The following is an 18,200-nucleotide window of genomic DNA, read 5'->3' as shown; positions in this document are numbered from 1 at the left end:
CTGGAGAAAATAATGGTCTGCCACACGTGATTTTGCCCTTTCCTGCACTTGTGAGTAAATTGCCAACAGCAGCCTGAAACTTCACAGGGCCATGGGTTTCTGCCTGGGCTTCAGTTTTTTTCTGGTCTCTTCTGTAGAGGTTCCATGCATTGATTACTGCCACCATGACAGTGTGCCACCAAATGTACATATACCATCTTTGGGATCTGAGGTTGAACTTGTAAAGTGCAGATAGCATATCAAGAAGTTCACATCCTCCCATGAACTTGTAGGTTTCTGACACTTTCATCTTGCAAGTCTTCCCCATCACTACCATCTGAATTTCCCTCAGCACACATTGCAGTAGGAGTCCATTCCTCTTCATCATCATCATCATCATCATCATCTTCCCCTAACTGCTCCATGTCACTTGAATCACCATCCATAATCATCTTCTTCTTCTTCTTCTTCTTCTTTCTTCTAGGAATTGGTCAGTTTTTAGTGAATACCAATGAGCAAAAGACCATTATTAACAAGTTAGCCATGGCAACATCCAACTAGTCATTGATCATTGTGATACAGCAGGTTGCATATATAAAAAATACAATATAGGCTATCAATATCTCAATTTATACTCTAAATATATCTAATTATGTCATATAAACCTTTAATTAGTTTCCTTAAATAATCAAAAGAGTGTATGTTGCTTTATGGTATGCATAATGCATGAAATGCAATAAAATTACAATTGACGGATTTATAGATAAATTACTTTACATACCTGCTGTATCTAATTTGATACGTATATTTTCAACATAATTTTACTATAAAACAAGTTACAAAATATTAAGTAATTATACGTTGCATCAATCCAAAAATGAGTGGAGAAGCATAACAAATGCAGCTGCTTCCACACAGCTGCACTGCATGGTACAAGTAAATAATTAACATCCATGTATAAAAATGCTGAGCAGGCCCAGATGATTCTAATTTTGTATCAAGATGGCAAGAGGAAAAGATCTAAGTGACTTTGAAAGAGCGCTCCACACCACCATCATCAAAACACCAAATGAGGGAATATCTTTTTGAAGAATGGTGTTCATGCCTCCGGTAGAGTTCAGCAACTTGTAGAATCAATGCTAAGGTGCACTGAAGCTGTTCTGGTGACATGTAGTAGCCCAACACCTTACTAAGACATTTTATGTTGGTTTCTCCTTTAATTTGTTACTTTCTGTAGCTTCAAACAGCACAACAGGAAGCACGTTTGCCTGAAACCTATAAAAGTGAATGATCATGTTGTTTGTGGCAAGGAGTCTTTAACACATTAATTATAAATGTTAACTAGTATTGTGGTTATGGTTGTATTATTACATTGTTGATTACAAGGTTGTTGGGAACTATTTGAGGTGTCCAAATATTAAAATATATCTGCCAGCCAATTAAAAACCCACTCTTCATAGGTCACAGCAGGAAAAGTACAGGTGTAGTTAATAATATCACTAAATACTGAAATAGATCAGAGCCGTTATTAATGTTACTAGTTCCACCTGTGCTTTAGTTCCTATAAGAAGTCAAAATGTGCTGTGTAAAAAGGTATTTCACTGTGAGTCAGAAATTAATGTTGTCCATTTCTGTTGTATCAGATGAATTATGTAGATATGTGAGCCAGTTGCAGACAGTATAGGCTACTGGTGCGGATAGGGCTAATAATAGAGCTGACTGTTTAAGGTACAAGCATTGCCCAGCAGACCAGATTCCACTGGGATATGGGTACCTTCATTAAACATAGTGGGAGGCCACTCTGGATAGCTCATGCTCATTGAAGTGGTAAGCAGAAATGCCGTGGGTTGCCTGGCAGTAATTAAACTGCATTAGTTACAGGGGTCTGTAAGGCTATTAAAATATGACAGAGTATCATTGCTTGTGGCTTTTTTTGACTTTAGAATTTATTTGCACAGGATAAATGTTGGTGTATAATTAACTGTCCTGGATTTCTGTATATTCCTCATTGTGTGTAGACAGCTTAAGCAAAAGTTACCAATCTTAACTCCCCTGGGTCCTGACCAATGTTGCCTCTTTAAATGATTAACCCACTGAGGGCTTGTCTGTGGGGTTTAACGCTCTGTTACCCCCAGCAGACTTGCAGTTATTTTGGAAACTCTCTTCTCACCTTGGTCTTCTCATCAGTTATGTGTTGACTTTCCTTTCTCAAACACTTGTGACGGGTGGCTTATTTATCCCTGGACCTGGACATTCCTTCCCTGTGTGAAGACAAGAAGCTTTGTTTGAGTAAATTGGGTTTGCTTGAAAAGACGGAGGATGAGAAGGAAACAAAAGCCCTGCATGTTTAAACTCGGTCAGGATTGTAGATTGACCTCAGTGTTTGTGAGAGGAGCTTGTGGCTACCGCATCTTGGACCTAAAGAACATGAAAGACTGACCAGTCTGGATTAAATATGGATTAAAATGTTGACATCTGAAGCAGTACCTTGTATTGGGAAGAATGTAAAGAAGGGTTCAGACAGTGAAGCTTAAGTTATCAGTATGGATATCTTCAGAAATAATAAAAATCCATGGATGCTTTATGAGACAGAGGTTCCCCACAGCAGGTTTTGGTGAGTTTTCTTCAGCTCTTGTTCTTATGCATTTGACGTTGATAAATATATACCTGATAAATAATTAACTTTTTATGACCTGTTAGTGCACACAAAAGTCTTTTTTGTTTGTCTATTTCGAACATGTTCATGAAGTTCAAATCTCCTCCTGTCAAATAAAAATCTACACTCCGAGTGAAAAATATGTTGGTTTCAATTTTCATTGTATATCCATCTACATATAGCATTAAAATAAGTTTTGTCAAGTATTCCATGAAGTTGAACATTTGCTTTTCTATGATTCAATGACTCTTTTTGATTTACATATTTCCTCCACTTAAACTCTCCAGACATTAACAGGAATGTCCTCCATCCTCCTCACACAGCTTCAGTGCAGCCTCTTTCAGATAAAATGACCTTTTAAAGTCCTTTTTCAGCAAACTAATGCACTTTTATTACTTAATCATTTTATGGTGCCATTGGTATTGGTTGATTGTGAGATGTGGTTGAATGTGTATGAAGTAAAGGGACCACTCATCCGTGTCCCAATGGACCTGGAAAAAAGCTCACAATGCCGGGACTCGTGACTCATTGTTGCCCGTATGTAGTCTCCCTGAGCAACAGGGCCACACAGTAGCTGCTGGTGGTGTAAAACTCCTTGATCTTTTAAACTCATCCCCCAAACCTAACTTATTCCCTCATCACTTATTCCCCATTCCCAATATTCAGCAAGTACACACATTAAGACATACAGTTTAGTTTACCTGCACTCCTACTGCTTATTGTTATTTATTTGTTTCAGATGAATATGCATTATGTAAGTCTTCATAATGTGATTTTAAACTTTTGTTTGGATCAGCAGTGTGTTTTCCCAAAGCTGCCACTTGGGAGTGCTGCATTCATTCTACAGTGAACCCTTCACCAGATGCCAAAGACAGGATGGGGCAGTTAAAACTTTAAAAACTAAAACAGAAATGATGGATAGACACTAAATTATCCATGTGTCCATGCTTGATCATTGGCTGCAGGCCTCATGAGGTTTGTGTCCAGGGGCTGTTGTCACAAACTACAAACAAAAAAGAATAATGTAATAAGAATAATGGATGTTAGTCCTAATTTTATTACTAACATTTAAGTAAAAGCACCAGCTTCTGCATCTGTGAGAGGTCCGGCTGAATCCAGTTTACTCAAAAGTCAGTAAAGGGGAAACACAAACAGTCCTAAAAGTGGCTACTGATGGTAATCTGCCTAATAATGAAATTGATGTTTTTGAAACTCATGGACAACCATCTCACCTGCTGACAGAAACAATCTAAAAACAGCACACACGACTTGACCTCTGGGAAAATGCAGCTATAAAGTCTTTAATTGATGTTCACTTAGTGAGTTGAAAACCCTCCAATTTTTGCAAAAATGTTGCTTTAACTCTGTGCAGTGATCCAGCTTGTGGAGTGAGTCCTGCGGAGAAACTGAGCCCGGAGCACCTGCAGCTGCTGAGAAATGCATTTACCTGTCCAAAAGCTGGACTACAGACACGGAAGAGTGGAAGGAACAGAGGAGGAAGTGAAGAACATGGAATGAGGTTCAAAGAGTTTCAGGAAGTTCTACAGTCTGTGATTGGTCCAGATGTTGAGGATGCTTGGGTTGAGAGATTCTTCAGTGAGGTAAAGACAAATTAAGAGGTGTCTTTGTGACACTGATGATAAAAAAAAGCACTCAGCACATCCCATCAGCATAAAGACAGCTTCCAGATGATGATGTAAGGCCACTGTGACTCTCTTAACTTGTCCATATTCAGGTAGATATCTGCTGTACAGGACAGATGAAGTGGCAGCAGCTGTGTTCCTACCTGCTTCTTGAGTACACAGAGAGAGAGCGTGCCTCCATCCCCAGAGCTGCTCTCCTGGACTCCCAGCCACAGATCAGGCACTGCTCTCACAACAAGGTAGGATTCCATCGGTCTAACTCTGGTCAATTGAGCAAGAATGGTGCATCTTTTCAGGATGTCTAAACAATTACACTGAAAGGCCTGATGGGCGCGCCTAAATTAAAGGTAAATTTTTAAACTACTTTAGACCCCATAGCTTTAGGCACTTTCTGACAAACAGTTCTGGGGACTCCCTGAGAGGAACTACCCACTGGGGAGCTCCCCCAAGAACTACATACCTTAAAGGGCTTTTTTCTGTTTGCATTCGCACCACCAATAGGAACACTGAAGTGATGCAAGCCAGCAGTTGGTATACCATCATTTCTGTGCAGGATATAGCTTCAACAACAACAACATCAGGATGGAGGACACCGTGGTCGGAGCTGTGTGTTGTTGTGTGTCATGTTAATGATGGAGTTGGAAAGGAGATGTATTTTGTTCCATTGTTTAAGGCAAAAGGCTTACTTTAAATGCTATTGTGTTCATGGGTTTTTAAAAATGGTGGTTGCCAGTGCTGCATCAGTGCTGCATTTGCTGATGTGTTTGACCAATCAATATACACATACATCACTCAAGATTCCTCTTGTGCTGAGAGAGTATCTACCCTGAAGTAGGAGCTAAAAAAGTCCCTTAAAACGGAATTCTAAGAACTACGATTGTTCCCAATTCCTACGGTGTGGACACAATAAAAAGTGGTAGTTCCTGCAACAGTTCTTAGAAATGTAAAAGTAATGTGAAAAAGTTCCTCCAGCCCAAAAACACCTTATGAGTAGAGACAGAAGTTCTATCCACTTACTTGTCCAGGGATAGCAGAGGGAAAGCTAGTAGCTTAATCTGATATGAAGCGTGAGATTAGCTAAAGTTTTGGTACATGGTTCTTGACAAACAAATGTAAGAAAACGAAACAAAACCATTACCTAACCCCAACCATCTCTAACATTAAAGCTGAATCACTGTTAAATAACACTGAATCAAATGACTAACACCACATTTAATGTTAAAGGGATCACTCTCAACTTGTCACCCATCAGCTCTAGAGAGTTTTGAAGGATATTTTAGCTAATTCTTTATTTTTTTTTATGCCCACAAGTTTATTTAGCCCTCCACTCAAAAAGTTTTTTCTTGTTGTTCCTTCAGTTAGATGTTTGATCCTCACGGTGCAGAATGATACATGTGCAGAGTTTTGGAACATGACTACAATATAAGAAAAATGTGCTCTGTGTTGATGACATGCTAGTTATGTTAGCCAGCTGTGTCTGTTAGCACGTTAAAAAGTTCATCTGCCCCTCAGTGACCAAAAATGAGAATTGCGCTGTCTATTCATTGTTCCTAGGTTAGATATCTGATCTGGGGACAATACTGAAGTGAATATTCCATGGGGGATAGTAGTGGTCGAGATTTTGGAAGGGGAACTGCTGTCTGTCCATCTCTTTTTTAGCTCTATAGCCCATTGAAGTTGGTCAAATTCTTCACATAGGCTTTAACAAATGAATGGTATATAATTATAAAACTTATAAGACATATACAGTTGTCCTTACAAATGATACTGAATAATTGTGTTAATGCTATAATAAAGGATTAAGCATTTTCAGTTTTCAGCACTCAGTTCAATTTCTTTTCTATACTCTCCTCATGTTATTTTTCTAAAAGTACTACTTTTACTCCTCCAACAACCTTTCATATTAATTATTTTCATGCTCATTGCTCTGCAGCGGGAGCCAACAGTGCGTGTGGTTGCTGTTTCCCATCCTCCTCCACTCCGCTATATTAGTGTCAGTAAGGGCGGTCAGATCACTGTCTGGAACAGCAGCCTACACATCCTCAAAACTGTAGGGGTGAGTGACATCATGATATTTAATACACATGGTACTGTTCAAGTATAATACACACACACTCACACTTTTTCCATTAATAATCAGCTTGCCGGAGACCCAACAGAGGAAGTGGCCAACACGAGGCGGTTCAGAGGCTGGACCACTGATGCTGTCTATATGGGCAACGTTGACAAGGTTGCCATATCAACTGACTGCAGGGACCTGCACTTTGTAAATGTCTCCACAGGAAATGTATTTGAGGATGTCCACCTGTTTGGTAGGTTGGGTTTCTTATGTGTATCTAATGAAAATAGATCTATAATGATCACATTTTTTTAACATTCACTCTGCCTATTTTCTCATCATTCCTCCAAGGGTTTCAAAGCGTGCCGACTGCACTTTGTTACTGGCATGATGTTCAGGTATTCCTCTTTCTCTATTGGGATGTTGTTGTTTTAACTGGATGAATTCACCCAGAAAGCAGTAAATTAATCGCTTTAATCTATGTGGCTGTCCTCCAAGTGTCCAGAGCGACCACCTTTACTGTTACTGGGGGATGACAAAGGAGGAATCCACCTGATGTGGTTCCTGAAACCATCTAAAGGGCTTTTTAAGAATCCCACCAAGAAAGAGAACGGCCCACAGAGGATCTTCTTCCAGGCAAGCTTGACGTTTTCTATTTAATTACTGAGCTCAATGTCTGGCTACTCTCCAATTTCACAAGAACACTTTAATTTATTGTTATCCGTCTTGACATCAGGACCTTGGTGAACACAGCAACATGGTTTCCTTCCATTACATCCCCAACATCCACCAGGAACCAGTCAACAGACTGATGTTTGAGCCCAGTACCAATGTCATCATGTCATCGTCAGAGAGTGACAACACCTCTGTGGTCTTTATGAGTGTGTCACTGAAGCAGGAGCCTTACATTTGGAAATTTAAGCAGGTAACTGATATCACAGTATGGTTTTGCCTGATCAGATGTTGGATTGTATTATGTACTGCCATTAGTAAATATCACTGTGTATCATAGCTTTGAATAACACAAGTCTTGTATGATAATGGGTGAAATTCAATTAATGAATCATAGTTTATTTGATAAAACAGATTTAAAATGGTTGAATAGTTGTTAAAACTCAAACTTTCAGAGATACAAACAACCACCATATCCATCTGTGTTTTTTGTCCCTCTGTGGCCTCAAAATTACAACTCAAACAATAAACAATATATATTTTCATGTATCAAAAGTATATTTGCAGATGTTTGTCCCTATACAAACAGTAGAATGGGATGTACATATTTTAAAAGACCATAAATTGTTAAATAAAATCAAATAAAACAGTAGTACGAGAAGAAGAATTGAAAAAGAGCAAGAGGTACTTATCCACTTCTGGGTAAAATTGAGGTCAGATGCACCTAGTGCTCTGTCACAGTGCTCTGGTCTGGGTGACCCTGTCCCAGCTGTGGGGGTCAAGGTTTTAAAATCAACTTTCAATCCGTTCAAATCTGTGTAGTTGTAGAGAGATGGTTTACACGGCATGTCCTCCCTTTCCGTATTATATAACCTTTTGATTGAATTATTCCTACCCAAACACAAGCTTTATCCACAAGAACGAATATCAGATGTGATGTTAGTTACTTATTTTCAAAGTTCACACTTTGAAAATAAGCAGTGAAGACAGTGTCATGACTGCTGTTGTACAAAACGTTATTAAACTGGGTGGCGATGCTTCCTGTTATTCACTATGGTGTTTTTGAACAAGCGCAGTCATTTTATACACCAATTAAATGTCTGAGAATTTTACAATAAAACTGCCCTTAAAAAGTCCCCAGTGTTAAACTAATGAGACCAGCTACTGTAACTTGATTTGTAGCATTTGAAGTGGTCAATTGAAACAGTACATATCTGTCTACACTGGAGCATGTTCTCTTTAGTTCTGTGTGCCATCTTGGTCTTTTTGCCTCCTTTTTAGGGAGCCAAATGTTTTGACTACAACGCAGCTCTGCAGTTGATGGTCACAGGAGGTTATGACAGAGTTGTCAGACTGTGGACTCGATTTGTGACCGCACGTCCCGTCGCTACACTGCTGGGTCACCGCACTGCTGTATTGGATGTTGCTGTTTACCAAGCTGTTGGACAGATCTTCAGCTACTCCAGAGATGCTGTGAGTCATGAAAGATGAAAGAAACTGCCCTGATAATTTGTCTGTTTAGAGCTTTATTTATCCTCCTTATTGTTTATCATTTAAGATCGTACTGTGGGATTTTTGTGAGTCATGACAAACCACTTCTAATAGATTGATGTTTGTTCCTCTGTCAGGAGCTGAGGGTTTGGGACATTTCCACCCATCACTGTCTGAAAACTGTCAACCTGCAGTTCCCCTGCCTGCAGCTAGGCCGAATCCCAGAGCATGGCAACTTCCCTTTCCTGCTGCTTGGCCCTCCTCTTCCTGAACAGACTCAGCCTCATTTAGTGGTGGGCTGCAAAGATTACCTTGCATGGCTCGATCTGGCTGAAAGAGAGAGGGGAGGGGGAGGATGGTTGACAGATGAAGGAAGGGAGCTTGGGCCAAAGATCCTAAGTTTTCCAGCACTCTCCTGTGCACTGTACAATCCCACCCTGAGACAGGTTGTGACTGGACATGCAGTCTCATTGGTGTCTCTGTGGGATGTAGAGACAGGAAAGAGACGGCTTCAAATCTCCAACGCTCATGGAGAAGATGAACTCACCTGCATGGCACTGGACTCCTCCCACAGAAGACTGATCACTGGGGCTTGCAACGGCACTATTAAGGTTTTTTACAAAGTTTTGTCTGCACAGAAACTTTCACTTTAGACGTATTTAGCGGCATACATCTTTATTTCACATACAGGAGAAAGTTTAATAAGAGTTTGGTAATGAGAAGACCCTCTTATTGACCTCTCCTGAGCAGGTGTGGAGCTTACTTAATGGCCTTAACCTGCATAAACTGGAGCCTGTCACCAACTCTGAAGTCACTGCGGTGACTTGTCTCCATGACAACCAGCTGCTGGCTGTGGGGTGGAGCCAGAAGATCGCTCAGTATGACATTACTGGTGCCAAGGTAAGATCAAAGGTTCCTTAGATTATGAATCCAGAACACAGAACATTTTCACATAAACAAATACATATTATGTATATAGAATCACAGCATTGAACACATCATGACCAAAAAAATGATGTCACAAAAAGCTTAAATGATAAATAATATAAAGATGTTTGAAAAAATGGTAACATATCCAGTCCTAGTCCTAGTCTTCATATTTTTGCTTTTCCACAAGCTCTTCCCCAGATGTTGAATACAGGATGATGTGTCCCACACAAACAGCTGTCACCGTAGTGACTAATATGATACAGACTTAAAACACTGTGTTTTTCTTGACAAGTTGAGCTTAAGAAGACTTTGTCCCAGAAAATATTAGCTGCAATAGACAAAACGTATCCAATAAATTCAGAGCCGAATCTGTGATATCACTAAATCTCTTCTTTTTTTATTGTGGTTCAAAACTTGTCTAGAATCACACAACAACATCCACCTACACATTTATGCACGCTGACATTCAGGTCTAAAGAAGTACAGATGAAGTATTTGCCAGTATAAACACATGAACTGCTAAGTGAGACAAAAATCTGGGTGTGCAGACTTGCATATTTTCACACCTCAAACTCTTGTGTTACCTTTTACATCTCAACCTATAACTACCATCTGCTGTGTGGTTAGATTCGCTCCTTGAAGACTACAGTAGTAACATTCAGCATTCATGCTTCTCCAGCAAATTCTGAATCCTGTTTTTCCTCAGTCATAATGCTTCTCATTGTGAAGTCCCCTGGTTCAGCAGAGCCACGTTGGTTTTTGAGAAAACATTTTATGTCCAAAAAAGGATGATGAGGAATGGCTTTAGGAGTAAATGATATCAGCGAATGACATAAATTACGTATACATTTACACATCCACCTGGTGAGATCAAAGAAGTTTGTGCCTTGCAAAACATCTGCACCAGTATTTCTCTCACATCCACCACGCTGAGCTTCCAGATAGCCCGTTTTAAAGAGCTGACCGCGACCTTTTAGCCCAGAGGTGTAAACAAAATCAGCAAACCAGAGAAGGAAATGGAGCAGCTTTTCCACAAGGCAACACAAACAATTATATGTTATTTTAGACCATTTGTAAACTGTCAGACAGTGGGAAACCATGTGCAAAGAGGTTCACAATTTCAACAAGCCTGTGCATAGGCTAAAGCCTAAAAACAACACTGCAGTTTGTATTTTATTTGCTGAAACTGCTGAAATTCAGTCATAATACTGTATGCAAATGTTCCTTACTTTTTATAATACATAAATATTGTATAAATAATACAACAACGTAACACTTAATGAGCTTGTAAGGAGGCATTTCCGTGTTGTTTTCAACGCATGGTAGGAATGTAAAATATTGGTCCTGGAATGGAGCCGAGGTGCTGCAGTAGCTAAGCAAGCCTGTAGGTAAAGAGTGATCTTTAATATCTTAATCTGTGTAAATATAGGATTTGTATGTGAGAGCAGACATGGCGTGGAAGTCGAAAGGTGTCCACAAATCTGACATCCTGGCCGTGGCTCAGTGTTCTTCCCTGGGGGTCGTTGCCACTGCAAGCCATGATGGAGAGGTTATTATCTGGAGGCTGGAGACACAAGGACCACTGCTCCACCTACAGAGAGAGACAGAGGCAGGGTAAGAGGATGCATCCCAGTGTGTGTGTGTGTGTGTGTGTGTGTGTGTTTTATTGCTGAAATTTGTGAACTTCTGAGGATTTAAAAGACCTGAATAGTACTGGACTGTGGACCAGTGGTACTGGACTGGTACTGAACCTCTGCAACACTAGCCCTAGGCTGATGGTTTCCAATTTTTTTGTCAAGAATACTACATTCTGAATGTTCTTTTTGTTCTGCTTGCATGCAGAGTGGCGCTCCCTGTGGACAGCCTCCTGTTCTTGCAGCATCGCGCTGGAAACAGGAAATTCAGGAACAGAGGTGTCCTGGTGTCATCGCAGGCCGGCTGTCTCTGCTTTTGGAGCATCACTGGACAGACACACAGATATGGTGAGTGGGAGTGAGAGGAATGGTGGATCCTGGGAATGTCATTCAGAAAGACTAAAAAGACATGAATTTAAAATAGAAATCTCCAAGTATGAGGAAGGTTAAAGCACTACACTGTACTCCCAGTTGACAAGCAGCTGTCAGTTTTAATCATCCTCCCATAAGATGGATTTACAGACAGTCAGAGCAGTGACAGTCAGGCTGAACTGTCGACTTGGCCTCCCGCCGGTACCATTCCTGGCAGCCCACAACTATGTCTCTTTCCAGATCCCATCTGTGTTTAGTGGTGTGGGATTCATGCACTTTGACCGCTGAATGTGTGTGTGTCTCAGTGAGTCAGTGTGCACTTGTGTGTGTACTGGTCTGTATATGTTCCCATGCATTTTTCTAGCAGAGAGGAATTTGAAAATATGACATAACAGAGAGCATTAAAGGGTAGCAATTAGTCTCAAAAGTACATTTCTCATTTGAGTCAAAACAATATTCTTGAAATTGGCACAAAATCTGTATATAAATAGATTTTCTTGCGTGAACCAGTTGCACTCCCTTTGGACTTTCTCTACAAAAACCCACAGGAGCCTTCTGGTAAAACTGATCTAGATTTTACAAGATACAACTCATTGGTTTCTTTGAGATTGCTTAACTGCATGAGTACAATTCAGTTTCCCCCTCCTTATCCCAGGCCAGTTCTATGCTCCAGAGCAGCCAGGTGAACGTGTGCTGAGCCTGAGCTCAAATCAGCCTAAAAACACCATCCTGGTCTCAGGAGACACAACAGGCCGGCTTCAGATCTGGGACATTTCTCACTATGCGTTGGACATCCAACACGAGGTAGAAAAGCAGTTTGCATGTATTTGTGTGAATTGGTGTGAAATGAAATATCTCCATGTACCTGAGGTATTCTCTCTCTCTCTGCAGGCAGTTTGTGGACGTCCTCCCTTGCTGCAGTGTTGGAAGGCTCATAAGAGGGCATTGGTAAGTGTAGAAGTCCTTGAGGTGGCTGACAGACTGTTCATCCTCACAGCTTCAGCCGATGGCGCTGCTGGACTTTGGACAAATGATGGAGATCATGTGGGTTCTTTTGGGCAGGCAATGATGTGGAATATCTCAGACCCAGCTACATATCAGAGGTGAGGCTGTCTACCATATGTTACAGTAGTAGATATACTATATATACAGTATTCCAATACATCAAACAAAAAAACAAACATAACAAAATAAATATAACAAAAATATCGATGTCAAATGTCAAACTATTCTCGGCTGACAACCTTGCTGAGCCCACTGAGAGTTAACAAGTTGACTCCCTGTGTCCCTCAGTGGTGTGCTAACTCTTCCATGGATGGTGTATTATGACCATGGAGGCCATAAATGCTAAAAATGACTGCCCACATGGTGCTGTGAAGCATATTGGATTATACAGTCCAAATTTCAAGGATGACGTGCGTAAACATGGCAGACTTTTTTGGGATTAGATCATTAAATTCTGCCAACAAATAGTAACAAACTAGCTTACCATGACCGCCAGTATCAGATACAGGACCACAAGTACTGACGTATAACTTATATGTGCCAAATCTAATATAGAGAACGTACTCCAGAAGAATGCGTCATGGTAGAGTGCTTCTTCCAAAAGAAAAACTCCCCTCGCTATTTCCACAGACATTTGAGTCTTTAATAGGAAGCTCAGTTTGGTTGAAGGTCACAAACTCTGGCTTGGCTCAGCCCTCTTTGCCGTTTGCTTGTCTGTATTTCTGTCACATGTTGGGTAACATGGACCATAAAGGAAAGAGCTAGCTGTCTGAAGTAATTGAAGAGGATGAAAAAGTGCAGTTAAAGAGGCAGAGTCAGCACATAGCTGACTCATAGCTATATATATATATATATATATAAATATATGAAGCGCAATGCAAAAAAAAAATCATGATATGGTTTAACTATTGTCAAGATTTGCTGCTGGTGGCTTCTTGTGGTTTCTAAATTAAAATGTACCACATAGATGATTGTATTGAAACTTAAATTATTGGTTATGGAGGGTGATTTAGTGTATTTGTGTGTTTAAGGAAGAGAGTGGGGGAGAAAAAGTACAACTTAGTGGTCGTAAAGTCAATTATATTGTTAATTAAGTTATCTGCCTCACACTTCCCACTATCTGCAAGTGACTGCCTCTGTGGCTTCTGATTGGTCAACCACCCACAGAGCGCAAGACGTTTTAATGTCTCTGCTGTAGCTCTCACATACAGTAAGTTTTGTATAATTCTGATTTTTTTTAGCCATGTAAGCGACAAGGCTCTAGATGAATGGCAATGTTGGTTGGTCAGTCCACCACTTTTGCCAAGACTGAAATATCTCATAAACTACTGGATGGATTGCCATTAAATTTAGTACAGCCATTCATGGTTTCCTACTGACTTTGGTGATCCCTTGACTTTTCATCTAGCGCCACCATCAGGTTTCACTTAGCCCAACACAAATACCTGAAAAGCTAATGAGATTCCCATCAGCCCCTGCTGTACTTTGTCTCAGCAAATGTATGTATTAGCAAATGTTAGCATGCTAACATGTTAAACTAAGACAGTGAGAGCATTGTAAACATTATACCTGCTAAACATCAGCATGCTAGCATTGTCATTGCTATGTATTACTACCTTTTTAACCAAGCATTCAGTACTGTGTACTGTCAGATATTTAACAATGCATAAACCAGCATAAACATCTCAACTTTGAATCAAAGAATTCTACATATACAAGATTACAAAATATTTTCCTTTTTAAATTCTTTGTAGCCTCACTTTACCACGTAAGTCTTGAACCATTCAGATGTCTTTCAAACAGTTAAGCTGTGTAAAATTGCTCTGTGGTCTCTCATTAGGTTGTACATTCGTGGAGTTGAGATTTTGCATATGTTGAAAGTATGTCAGTTTTAATTTACCCAATGAGGCATGCCTGAAAAGCACACACACTTACAAACACACGCACACACAGAGAAGGAGCACACAGAGTACTCATGTGCAGGCCAACTATACCACAGAGATGGAGAACAGTTACAGTTCTGGTTTAAATCAAATCTAACAACAAACATCCTCACAGATTTCGGCCTCTATAACAAGCTATCATCCAACAGAGATCACTGTCTAGTTTCAGAACCTTGATGAAAGAAAAAAAAATTGGGAAACTAATATCTAAAGTCAACAGCTTTCTGTTTGCACAAATGGATCCTCTTATCTTTTGGTTCTGACACCCACAGAGAGACACAGAGTAACCTCAGAGAGGACACTGCAGAGAGGATTGAAAGTGATGAAGTGGGATCCAGCAAGGTCACAAGTAAAGCACCTGACCCCACCAGCTGTGGCCAAATTTCGCAGGAAGAATGCTGTTCTGAAGGTAATTATTTAGTGCAAACAGGTGTTCTGAGGTGCCGCGCACGCACGCACGCACACACACACACACACACACACCAGTGGCCTCTCACTGACCCAGACCTGCTTCAGTCACATTTGGCTGTGCACTGAGAATGTCCCCTCTAGTAATTAGCACTTTCATCAGGATCCCCCTGCATATGTGCATATGTGTGTGGGTGTGTGTAGCTGCTGCTGCTGAAGATGTTCATCAGAAGGAGTTAAATCCGCAGGTCAGGATGGCCTTCCAAGTTAATTAAACCTGATACTCTGATTCAATCATGTCCAATTTCACCACGTTATGAAGAAAGGAGTCAGAGCATTCTTCACATTCTCCTCCTCTGAAGTCTGGAGCTTAGCTTGGGAACATTTGGGCAATGTTCTGCTCCAAAGACACAGGCCAGATACTTAAAAGTACAGAAATGCTGAAGGTTTATGTGTATGTGGGTGTGGGTGTGTGTATGTGTGTGTATCTCTAAGACATTTCCTACACTTTCCTTTTACTGTCTGCCTGTTACTCAGAATTTGCCAAAATAAGTGATTAGTTGTGCTTTCACTGCAACCGCACCCAGGCAGACACACGTATGTGCACACACACACACACACACACACACACACACACATACTCATTTCACTTCGTCTCCTGTCACCAACTTTAGCTTCATCTGCCAGCACAGCAGAGAGAGACCACCACCAGCCTCAGCAAGCCATGGTAACCTGCAAACACACAATCACACACACAAGCACATTTGTCATTCTCACATCATTTGTCTTCTTTCTTTCCTTCCATGCATGCACATCCATCCATCCATCTAACCATTATCTGTGCATCTGTGTGTGTGTGTGTGTGTGTGTGTGTGTGTGTGTGTGTGTCAGTATCTGCATGAGGACTTTTGCCAGACAGTAGCTTCGTGTCGTCAGAGGAGATGTCTGTTTGATGACATCGACCACGGCGATCACTGCTGAGGATTGAGGCTCTGCAGGTGAGCTGCGTAAAGGCTTTCTGGATTCTTCCCCTCCTCTACTCCTCCTTCTGGGTTTGCAGATGAAAACCTGTTCTGTATGTTGCCTTGCTGCCCGGAGGACTACAATAACATACAATTAATTACGACTACATAATCTTTGTTTTCATAGCACTTCTCTCTTTTGTCATTGTGAAATGAGCTAATCTTCCTTCATCCACCGAATAGTACTACATTGCATCACATTCTTACTATAAGCCCATAAATAAAGGGTGTGTGTCTTAATTGCCCCTTCTTATGTATTATTAAAGGCCGATCAGAATAAGACTTGCATCTCAAACTGGATAAGGACACATGGAATTCAGATGTACAGTTTAAAGCTCTCCCTCACCTTTCATATGAATGACAGAAATTAGCCACCTCTCTTTGGATGTGCTCTCCACCCTGTGAGTACAGGACATTTTCAAAACTCATCTTCAACAATGTAAATTAAACACTATTACCTTTGCACCTCTGGTTGCAAGAAGACAGATCTTTCTACAGTGAAACAAACGCCACCCACTATAAACCCACTGGATTGAAGAGATCTCGTGCAGTTTTTGCAGGTTGGATTCACTCTGATGGGATATAAAGATATATTTTATGAGGCCTGGCAGCCATTCATCTCCCATGTCAACAACCAGAAGATGGATAACACACGCTGAGTGTGCGCAGCAAAACCGACTACAGTACATCTGTTGCAAACAGTTCTTCATAATAAAGGTTGAATGTGTGTTGTGATTTTACACTGTCACATTTTATTTGCTTAATTTTTTGTGCGGGTCTGCTGTTATCATTGTCGATATATTCACTGTTGTATGATTTGTTCCCATTGGACAACTAAATGACAGTGTTTGTGTCTGATTTTCTGTTTTTCCATATTATTCTTTTATTTTTAAATACTCATTTTTCATCACTCATTGCTCATATCCTGCTGTGGCCTAAATCATTCATTTATTCATATTTCTTGTATGCATTTAATTCACAGCATCTAAGATGAACACTAAAACAAAACAGACAAAGCACAGGGACAGACATGACATCAAGTATAGTCAGCTAATACATTTGAGTCTAACTGTTACATCACTATGACTGCAACTTATTTCATTACTTCTCCAAATTACCTACTGTAGACTATCTGTAAAACATTATGATCATATATATGCAACTTACAGCACAAACCGCTATCATAGTTTCATGAGTCTCAACAAGTCTTGGGCCATAAAACCAAAGTTTCCAAAGTGAGACCACTATAGTAAGTCTAAGAAGCGTATGACAGTAGTGGTAACAGCAAACCAATGTAAAACATGTAAAACCGTCAGTGCTCAACATAGCTCAGCCTTCCATTTAATAGGAATTTCAGCATCTGGTGGATGTTGCAACTTGACTCCCCTTAAGGATCAATAAACTTTATTTCATCAGCTCTCCACCTACAACAGTCTGTTTGCCTCACTGGTGCATTCTCGTTCTCGTTCTGGACATTTTTACTTTCAATGTATTATGTAAATCCTCTGTTGTGGGAGTGTTAATTGTCATATGTGGTAGTTTATGTTTGTGGATTTCCAGCATAAAAACACTGGTCAGCACAGGCGACTATAAAAGGCTCAAACAGTTCTGGAGGAATGTGACGGCTGCCTTTCGTGGCTGCAACCATCCACTTCAACTTCAGGCTGAAGTTGCCCCCCCCAAAAAACAGCATTGATGTGAAGGGATAATGAAAGAGGGATAAAAGAAGGAAGAATTCTATTTTAGATACATCTGATGAGAAAAACAGATTTTTTTTTCATTTCTCCATCGAGAGTCTGCATGCACGTATTTCCCATTTCCCCCTTCTCTTGTTTTGTCTTAACTGCTCGAAATCTTTCTCTTGATCTCTCCCCTCATCAGCACCTCTCTCTGTCTCCTTCCCTATGACCTCTTTCCTTCACATTGCGTGTTTGCTTCCACACTATGCGTTTGTGGCCTAGCCTGTCCAGACTGCCAATTCTTCTGGACTGACCGCTGAGGGGTCAGAGAGGAAGTTAAAAAGACTTCCATCGATTTATCTCTCTGCTTTAGATGTCTGCTTGAAGGAAGAATGTCAGAAATGCCTTGATGATGGTGCACTGTCAGCTCTGCTCCATATTTAATAGAATTTATGAAGCTAAAAAAGTCTGGTCTTCATTTATACTCTTATTCCTTTTCCAGGAGATGCCCCCACTGAGGACTTTACTACTCACAATCTGCTGAGTGTTTCACTGTTTGACTGGCAGCACGAAGCTCAGCTCACAGCATCTAGAAGGAAAAGTGAGCTACCTGTCCAGTCGGATATAGACAAAGATACAGACATGAACGCTGTTTTTTCCCCCTTTTCCTCTTATTTTATGAGGTTGTCTTGAAGCTGCAAATTGAA

The 18,200-nt window shown here is 40.5% G+C and overlaps 1 protein-coding gene across 3 annotated transcripts; it reads left to right on the top strand.

The window, feature by feature from the left end:
- The first annotated feature begins 1,963 nt into the window (after window positions 1-1,963).
- On the top strand, window positions 1,964-16,554 carry LOC122971972 (WD repeat-containing protein 49). Of its 3 annotated transcripts, XM_044338740.1 has the most exons (19): window positions 1,964-2,593; window positions 4,008-4,236; window positions 4,371-4,517; window positions 6,212-6,334; window positions 6,419-6,590; window positions 6,689-6,735; window positions 6,836-6,973; window positions 7,074-7,262; window positions 8,291-8,482; window positions 8,638-9,111; window positions 9,251-9,400; window positions 10,860-11,044; window positions 11,273-11,412; window positions 12,092-12,240; window positions 12,328-12,384; window positions 12,499-12,539; window positions 14,657-14,793; window positions 15,467-15,519; window positions 15,684-16,554. In XM_044338740.1, the coding sequence occupies exons 1-19, from the start codon at window positions 2,523-2,525 to the stop codon at window positions 15,771-15,773; spliced, it is 2,784 nt and encodes a 927-aa protein (XP_044194675.1). In that variant the 5' UTR covers window positions 1,964-2,522; the 3' UTR covers window positions 15,774-16,554. The 3 variants fall into 3 exon arrangements, with proteins under 3 accessions (XP_044194675.1, XP_044194676.1, XP_044194674.1); XM_044338739.1 differs by having other exon boundaries at window positions 1,966-2,593; window positions 12,328-12,539; XM_044338741.1 differs by lacking the exons at window positions 14,657-14,793; window positions 15,467-15,519; window positions 15,684-16,554 and having other exon boundaries at window positions 1,965-2,593; window positions 12,328-12,543.
- Window positions 16,555-18,200: the final 1,646 nt, after the last annotated feature.

This window comes from Thunnus albacares, chromosome 20, assembly GCF_914725855.1.
Source record: "Thunnus albacares chromosome 20, fThuAlb1.1, whole genome shotgun sequence".
Taxonomy (NCBI): domain Eukaryota; kingdom Metazoa; phylum Chordata; class Actinopteri; order Scombriformes; family Scombridae; genus Thunnus; species Thunnus albacares.
Note: the sequence above shows the minus strand (reverse complement) of the source record. Positions and strands in the feature narration are given on the sequence as shown.

What these genes read in the sequence shown, in the direction of transcription:
- LOC122971972 (XM_044338739.1), top strand. Translation starts at nt 2,523, where the DNA reads ATGGATATCTTCAGAAATAATAAAAATCCATGGATGCTTTATGAGACA. An exon ending in CTTGCAACGGCACTATTAAG is followed by an intron (nt 9,112 to 9,250) that starts GTTTTTTACAAA and finishes TCTCCTGAGCAG; the next exon opens with GTGTGGAGCTTACTTAATGG. An exon ending in TGGACAGACACACAGATATG is followed by an intron (nt 11,413 to 12,091) that starts GTGAGTGGGAGT and finishes TCCTTATCCCAG; the next exon opens with GCCAGTTCTATGCTCCAGAG.